The 9,327-nt window shown below is 33.5% G+C and overlaps 1 protein-coding gene across 1 annotated transcript in view; it reads right to left on the bottom strand.

The window, feature by feature from the left end:
* Positions 1-2,151: 2,151 nt before the first annotated feature.
* LOC129224350 (arginine/serine-rich protein PNISR-like) overlaps positions 2,152-9,327 on the bottom strand; it is a 70,930-nt gene continuing 63,754 nt past the window's right edge. Inside the window, exon 12 of the mRNA XM_054858793.1 lies at positions 2,152-4,848. Within this exon, the coding sequence (XP_054714768.1) occupies positions 3,971-4,848 (878 nt within the window). The 3' untranslated portion in view covers positions 2,152-3,970. The remainder of the gene's footprint in view (positions 4,849-9,327) is intronic.

The following is a 9,327-nucleotide window of genomic DNA, read 5'->3' as shown; positions in this document are numbered from 1 at the left end:
CCATAAATGTCACAACTAAGTTCGCAGCAGCTTAATACATTTGTGAAAAACATACATTTAAAACATCATAAATGGTAAAGGAAAAAATAAACTTAAGCAAAGTAACAGTTTTAATAAAAATTAAAGTTCATTAACACTAACAAATGAAACTCACAAAATACTTCATACCAAATTCATTTTCAACATGTGTGATACCCAATTTTACATGGGGATAAAAACTATCAATATTATGAATTATTCAGTTTTTTTATAAATAAAAAAAGATCTATAGAATTATTCTGCTGTGTTCAGGTAAATGGCAGTATCTGCAGAAATGAGCTTTTGAGATGTGAAGAAAAGCATTTTGGATTCAATACTAACAATAGGGAACTGTTAGAATTTGATGTTTTTTCCTGGCTTTTTTTCCAGCAGAAACTGAATGAGCAAGCTTGTATAATAAAGCTAATGTACAATAGGAGACAAAAAGAAATAAAAAAAAAATAAAAAAAAAAATCCAGGTACTGCCCTTTACCTGCACATGGCAGTATAATTACTAATACATTGCTTACTGGGGACAACAGTGACACATCTCAAATATATTGTAAGCACCATAACTTTTAATTTAAATCTGAATTTAATCCTCTTTTCAGTCATATTACTAGTAAGATGAAAGTTTACATAATTTGTGCATTGGGGCATGATGCATAAATTATGTGTGTAGATTATAGTAGTAAATTGTTTGAATTACTACAATTTAGAAGAACATTTTTCAAACTTCAACTGTACATTATTAATTTAAACAAAGGCGGATCTAGCTTCTTGTTTAGGAGGGGATCATCATCGGGGGGGGGGGGGGGGGGAGTCAAAGTGCAATTTGTGGGCAAAAATAGTGGGTTTGGCTCAAATATTCCGAAAAATAACAACAAAAGCGCTGATTTAGGCTACATTTGGTCGTTTAAGGGATCCGCAGCAAAACAATGGGCTGTTATATAAAAAAAAACGGCAAAACATATAAACTTTTTGTGTCTTCTTTTGGAATTGTGCTGCTTTGATCACCAGTGAGTGATATATCTGTAAATATGTAAGATATATGCTAATGAAATGCTAAACTCAATTACAACTGAAGTTTGTGTTGAAGTTACATGAAAAACGTAATTTATCAAGGGCTCTTAATCGGGATTCTGTAAACAAAAGTAATAAATATTGTGTTAGTTTTAAATAAAGTAGAAATACAATCCATTTTCATCCAAAGACTGATCCATCTTCTGGTTTTTGGTGGGGATCATTATTGAACACAAATTGGAAGGGGGAGGGAGATTATTAATGTACTTTGACACCAATAGGGGTTCTGGGACTCTCCTTTAATAATTTTTTAAGGTTCTTTGGTCATATTCATGTCTATGTGTGTGTGGGGGGGATGATATTTAAACATGAGAGGCACACAATCATATTAGACAGCCAGAGGGGGGCAGGAGGAGAGTCTCTTATCCCCAAGCCTGTTATTCCTCCCCCTAATGTCACAAAAGGTCATTTAAAATTACATTTTTAGGACTTCAACCAAGGGCGGATCCAGAAAATGTTCAAGGAGGGGGCGATTGTTTTTTACTGTTCACTCTTTGGAACTTCAATCTCTTAAAACTTTCAAAGGAGTGTACTGAACCTCATCGCTTACCCTTATGTAAAGAAAGGTGTCCTATAATTGTGTTTCTTTTAAAACACATTCAGGGTGAGCCTTTAAACCTATCCCTAATTATCATCTAAGATCGTCTAAAAATGAGATTTTAAAACTTCAATTTCAAAAAAAAAAATCTCATTGAAAGTTCTAGTCCCTATCCCCAGAGTAATAAGAGATGGGCTACGATTGCGTTTTCAAAACTTCGATTCTGGAAGAATTCCGGGGAATAGCTAGCTCCTTTTCTTCTAACACCAATGAAGATTATGTAAAATTGCGTTTTTGGAACTTTAATATTGAAAATATATTTGAAGAAAGTACTAGTTTCTCGGCTCAAGGAGGGGGCGATCGCCCCCATCGCCCCTCCCTTGTATCCGCCCTTGACTTCAACTTCAAAAAAATTCTGGTAACGAGCGGTTTTACTGCATTTTCCCTCTTATCTGACCATGGACGGCAAATGTTTTCTTTTTTTTTTTTTTTTTTTGGGGGGGGGGGGGGGAGTAATTTAAAAAAACATTTCTGGAAGTTTAGCATTGGTTGGGGGGAGGGGGGCAGCTAAAAATCAGTATCTTGTTGCTTCTATGCTTGCATCTCCCTAACGGACAGTTAATGCAGAAGATCCAGCAAAGCGTTCACTGCTTAGTAAGCCATGTCTATAGTTTTAATACTAAACAGTATGTAAACTAAGGACTTGGCTTGTAATAGCATGGTAAAATGCCACACAGAACTCGGCTATCTTTAAAAAAAAATCAGAATTATCCATTAGTGAAAGCCCCTCATTCTTGATATCTAAATTATTACTTGGTACTTATATTGCACAAAATACAGGATATTTTGAAAATAACTCTAAAATTTATAACAAAGGATTCAATGATTTTTCTTACCTTTCACTTTGCAGAATTCAGTAAATATTTAGACTGGAATTAAGAATATATGCAACAGTATTTGAAAAGTATATATTTCAAATTGTCTAAAGCCACTTATAATTTGAATAATAAGGATGCACTTAACACATCACTGATGTAAAAAAATACAGTTGATAATTTTCACATGAAAACACAAGATTATTAATAAATACTCTTGTTATTATGCTCTGAAAATATTTGCTTGCCAATTGATATTTTATTCTTAAAAAAATTGGCTTCAAATATTTTGCAAATTTTCCCTGAGGCAACATACTGATTATTGCAGTTTTCATGTTGAATACACACATAGAAGGTGTAAAAAAAAAAAAAAAATCTGAATTTACTTAAGCAGTTGGTGAACTTGTGAGTACTGGTATAGAATAGCCTATAAATCTATATCTATATATGGGTATAGGCAAGTTTTTAAGAATATGGGGCACAGGATATTTTTTTCATTTTAAAAGAATCTTGAATGATTATTGGGGGGGGGGGGGGGGGAGGAAGAAAAATCAAAAGGCCAAATGAAACAACAGAGAAAGTAGAACCATTATACCGAATATTGAAAGAATGAAATATTTTCAGAAGGAAAAAATAATGAATTTGACTTGTTTTCCTAGATGATTCATAAGACATTAATTAGTTCTTTTTTTCTCAAGTTAATAAATAAACATTAAATTTATAGAAAGTTAGTCTAAATACATACTACCAACACCCACTCCCAAAGGGGGGGGGGGAGAAAATAAATTTTTCGACTATAAGCAATTAGTAATGACATAATGTTGAAACACAAAATCAAATAAATTACTATAAAAAATTACGATGAAAGTTATTAGTTTTTTAAATAATGCATTACTAATAAAAATTAAATTTTTTTTTTAAAGTGAAGTAAATAAAAAAAAGAAATTTATATGCAGAACAGATTTCATTCTATATTGTTATTAAGAAAAAAGAAAAAAAGGTTTGTTGAAAAAGAAATTATACTGAGTGGTAGGGAAAAAGGGATACAAAGATTAAGTATAACTAAAACAAATAGCATTAGAAACACTAAAACCATGCAAACTTAGACCATAAAATCACCAAATAATTTAAAGTAGGCCTAAAAAATTGTCCTCTTTCCAGATTTAAAAACAATATTTCAAGTTTATTTTGCACAAAGATTTCATTTTTCCATAATTTTCTGAGAACATTGGATGTTTCAAAAGCAAAAGATTTTCTTTGGCTTTTAGGGCGTCATCAGAAGAAAAACCTACGCATTCTACTTAAAACGTTCAACTAAAAATATATGTGTTGTAGAACAAATATAGGGAAAACAAACAAGACAAACAAGTTTTGACTTTACAAAGATTGATATCCTAAGTATCAAGTAGAATTATGAATGAATATTTTACATTCAGCAAAGACTATTATTTGTACATCAACGATTTCGTGATTTTTTTGACTTTTTACTATAGTATTCACTTTCAGAACTGGGAGATCTACTTGAACGATATTTTTTGGGTAATTTTGATGATCGGTGATGAGGTGAAGGAGTTCTTCTGTGATCTCTATACTTTCTCTCATCTTTATGTCTCCTGTCATATTTATCCCCATCACCATACTTAGATGATTTAGATGAATAAGAGTCACTTTTATGATAAGTCCTGGAAGAACTACCACTACGTCTGCTTTTCCTATCACGATCATCATAACTACGACTTCTTCTCTCCCTATGACTGTGATTAGAATCATATTTAGAGCGATGCTTGTGTTTCCTAGTTGCGCTACTTGAGCTACTACTACTGTCACTCCTTTTGTATTTCTTTTTCTTTTTAGAGCTACTTTTAGATTTCTCATCATGACCACTTTTTTTGGATCTATCAGGGCTGTCACTGTCTCTGCTCCTGCCCCGCCTGTGTCTGCTGCTTTGTTTTGACGGGCTTTTACTTCGTTTTTTAGACTTCCGGGACCTGCTTTCCCGTGAACGTCGTCGCTTCTTTTTTACAGATTCATCGGATCCGGTTCCAGTCTCTGAAGAGCTGGATGAAGAATCTGAAGTATGCGAGTCCGCAGCTTCACTTTTTTTTGATTTAACAGGTGCTTTGCCATCTGATTCCTTGGATTTTTTTGCATCATTTCTTACCTCACTGGAGTCATTTTTTATAAATGGGATTTCATCTGAAGCAAGCTCTGTCGAGGCTTCCAAAAAAGGAATGACATCAGTTTTAGTGTCAAACTTTGTTTCGGGCAAGGCTTCAGGATCAGGAATTTGCTTTGAATTTTTTTCTACATCTGTAGAGTTTGGCTCAGGTTTTTCTGAAATGAAGAAATCTAAAAATTAGGTATTACAATGAAATCCTGTTACAACGAATAATTATATAGCGAAATATCCGTTACAACAAATAAAATGTTTGGCCCGGTTTTAAAACCCATTAAGATAGTGCATAAAATTTCTCATTTTAACAAAAAATTTTTCAAAAATTCGTTACAAAGAAATGTTTTTCTCCGTGTCAGTTTCAATATTTTTTACTTATCGCTACTTTCAGAATAAAAAACGGTTTTCACAAGTCGTAACATGACAACTATGTTTGTACTTTTGAAACAGAGCCATTCAAGGTGGAAATCTGCTCATGATGATGTGCGCAAAAGCCACTGTCTAGCCATGCACAGTTGATTTCTGCGTGATAACATTTGCAGGGATAGAAGTGACATTTGCCAACAAAAATATAGGAAAATATAGGAATTTTCTGAAAAAATATAGGAATTCGATGGAAAATATAGGAACATTTTGAGAAAAAAAAGGATATACAGGAATTTTTATAACAAGGCTGGCCAGTATGACATTTTTTTTCAAAATGCAATACTACTATTCGATTAAAAACATGTAATAACACTACCTGACATAAGTTCAATACATACGCATAAATAAGTCTAAAAATACAATTCTGCTTTGTTCTTATAATCTTAAGCACTTAAGCATCTTGCCTGATTCCATCCCGTGAATGACCAAATATGGCGACTATGTTTCACACATAGCTGCTGGTTCGGTAGCTTTCCGGTTGGAAAAAAAAAATATCGTTCCAGATTTACCCTATTATGTTGTTCGTATACTTATTTTGTGAATGAGCTGCTTTGGAGATGTGGAATTTGTGAATGGGGCCACTTTTACGATGCGTAAATTTGTGAAGGGGCCGCAAAGCGGACGCAATCCAGGTCTGGAACGGCTCCAAAGTGTGCTTGTCTTTTTGACTTCCTCGATTCCTTTAAAATCGGGAACAGCTTTGCGTATTCTTTTTTGAAAACTTGGCTGTGCGGCCTCTTCGGAGGCATTATTATTAAAATGAACGTTTAGTTGATACGCGAGTGCAGCACCTACATTCCGCACAATCAAAATCAAAACAATCGAAGTTGAGATGAGCTATCCCACAAGCAGCAGTAATTGCAGCCGTAGCCAAACACAAAGTTACGAAAACAAAATCGCATGTGGGGAGACCTGAAACGGTAGTTAGCTGGGGAGCCCTTCCTAGAATAACTTTCTCAAAACCTACACAGCGCATGTGCCCATCATGATCGCCCAGGTTCATTGACGCCGAGTTCGAAAAGTGAAGTTTTGAGGACTTGCGCAGGAGCTTCATGGGCACAGAATTGAGCTGCGCAGATGAGCTAAAGTCGAACGCTGCTCCACTCAGGAAGAAACACGGTAAGGGCTCCCAACACATTTTAGCTTTAAGAAAGGGTAAAAGAGGACCCTTTTCAATTAAAAAGAGGACTAAAGAGGACCAGTTAGGATTAAAAAGAGGACCTTGGGAGGACCATTCATTTAAACCCAAGGAAGCACCAAAAGGCAACTAGCTGGCTGCTGCTAAATTCGTGAAGATAATTTGTTAATTAACCATAATACTGAGATTTTTAATGATACAATTCCTTTATCACCTTCTGCACAACTGATCTTTTTATCCATTGAATAATAATATTATTTACACAAACATTTGGATGGGAGGGGGGTGGGGCACTTAGCTCAGCACTTAAGGCAGCCTCCTTAGAATTAAATAGGAATAATGATACATTTTGAATTGAACCAGGGATGCTGGTAGTCCCACAGAAGGATAGATGAAGCTGTGCTTCATCTTTCTTTAGTTTGAAATTATTTTTGTGTTTTTCTTTCTTGTAATGCTTCTTAATAGCATTATATCCCTTCACAACCGATATGAATCTATCACACACCAAACAGATCTAGTGTATTCAAAGTTTCCCTAAACATGTCTGAAATGCTCAATCACAAAGGGAAGCAGATCACATGAGGCTTAGTTTTGCAATTTTCATATTCAAAGTATATTTTCAAGAATCATAAAGCTTACATTAAAAAATTACTCCATGATTGCAGACCATGAGTGCTTTGAACTTTTATGGGGGGGAGGGGGGGGGAACAAATCCTCCCTTAGCAGGCATCATGCCGCCTGCCTTATCTAGTGGTCAGAGAAGTCTGACTGCGACAGGAAGGTCCGGGTTCGAAACCCGGCTGGGGCATGGACGTACTTTCTCTCTCTTGTCCTTTCTTTGTGTGAATGTGTTGTTATGCTGTGAATGGTTGCCTACCCTATAAACGGGTCCTTGTGATATGTGTGTACTGTGGAAGTCGGACGTCACACCAAATGACGATGCGGTTGGAAAAATGAAGCAGCGCAATCCAAATTGCCAGTCTAGCTGGCACACGACAACAACAACAACAGGCATCATGACAATGAAATATGTACACAAATTCAACTTCATAAAATTACATAATTCAAGTTCGTTTCATATACAAATGCTACTTTAAAATGTTATGTGCTCAGTTGTTTAAATTTAATATCCCCCCCCCCACAAAAAAAACAGTAATAAACGAAAATAAGCAATTAATAATCAAAATTAAGTCAGGAAAATTAAATAAACTTGAATTAAACAACACAAAAATTATTAATTTTTTAGTTATTTAAATAAAAATTAAATAGAGTTAATCTGACGTAGCATGTCAAAAAAACTTCTAATTGCCATAAATATAAAAATATTTATAAGATTCAAAACGATTGAAAGCTCAGAGAAGCAAATTTTCACGAACCAAGTTCAATGTTGGCATGTTTCCCATAAAATATATTTATTCTCTATTAAATTAAACATAAAACATGCTTATCTAAGGTGGCATATGGGAAAATAACATTCGATTGGGCAAAATATTTTAATATTTACATGATTCAAAAAAATTGAAATTTCAAACACAAAAAGCAATTTCCCGCGAAGTTCGAGCAAGTTCAACATTACCTTGGTTTCCAAAATAATTTCTTTGTTAATTATTGAAATTAAATGAAAAATAAGCTAATCTAAAGTAGCATATGTCAAAATAACTTCCAATTGTCAAAAACATCAAAATGTTTATAAGATGCAAAAGGATTGAAATTTCAAACGCGAGATACAATTTTCCGCGAAGTCCGAATAGGCTCAATGTTGCTATGGTTTCCAAAAATTTTCCTTCGTTAATTATTGAAATTAAACGAAAAATAAAGCTGAACTAAGGTAGTATATGTCAAAATAACTTACAATTGTGGAACACATAAATATTTACAAGATGCAAAAGGATTGAAATTTCAAACGCGAGAAGCATTTTTCCACGAAGTCCGAGTAAGTTCAATGTTGCCATGGCTTCCGAAATAATTCCTTCGTTAATTATTTAAATTAAACGAAAAATAAGCTAATCTATAGTAGAATATGTCAAAATAACTTTCAGTTGTGGAAAACATCAAAATATTTACAAGATACAAAACGATTGAAACTTCAAACGCGAGAAGCATTTTTCCGCGAAGTCCGAGTAAGTTCAATGTTGCCCTGTTTTACAAAATATTTCCTTCGGCAATTATTGAAATTAAACGAAAAATGAGCTAAACTAAGGTAGCATTTGTTAAAATAACTTCCAATTGTGGAAAACATCAATATATTTACAAGATGCAAAAGGATTGAAATTTCAAACGCGAAAAGCATTTTTCCGCGAAATCCGAGTAAGTTCAATGTTCCCATGGTTTCCAAAATGATTCCTTCGTTAATTATTGAAATTAAATGAAAAATAAGCTAATCTAAAGTAGCCTATGTCAAAATAACTTCAAATTGTGGAACACATCAAATTGTTAACAAGATGCAAAAAGATTCAAATTTCAAACGCGAGAAGCAATTTTCCACGAAGTTCGAATAAGCTCAATGTTGTTATGGTTTTCAAAATATTTCCTTCGTTAGTTATAGAAATTAAACGAACAATAAGCTAAACTAAAGTAGAATATGTCAAAATAACTTCCAATTGTGGAACACATCAAAATATTTACAAGATATACCTCAAAACTCAAATTTTGAATTGGTAGCCAATGGCTACCAGATCCTCACAAAATGGTAGCCAAATCTCAAAAAATGATAGCCGAACTTTATTTTAATTTAAATTATTTAATTTATTTTATTCCATTTATTTATTTAGTATGAGTGTATATGTCATTGGCGTAGCAAAGAACGTTTCTTATAAAATAATAATTAAAAATAAATAAGTAAATAAAAAATATTAAAAAAAATAAATAAAATAAAAAGTGAGCTAAAAATAAAAAAGAAAAAGAGGGTTGAGGAAAATTTTTGGAGGGGGGGGAGGGAATTGAACTTGGGGGGAACGGGCACCCCTACCCAGATATTATTTAACACATCTTTTGCAAACTCTAATCTGCATTAATTTATCTTTAAACAAAAGACATCACGATAAAAAAATAAATAAATAAAAAAGATTATTATTAT

Source organism: Uloborus diversus, chromosome 6, assembly GCF_026930045.1.
Source record: "Uloborus diversus isolate 005 chromosome 6, Udiv.v.3.1, whole genome shotgun sequence".
Classification (NCBI taxonomy): Eukaryota; Metazoa; Arthropoda; class Arachnida; order Araneae; family Uloboridae; genus Uloborus; species Uloborus diversus.
This window is presented reverse-complemented; position numbering and strand designations above follow the sequence as displayed.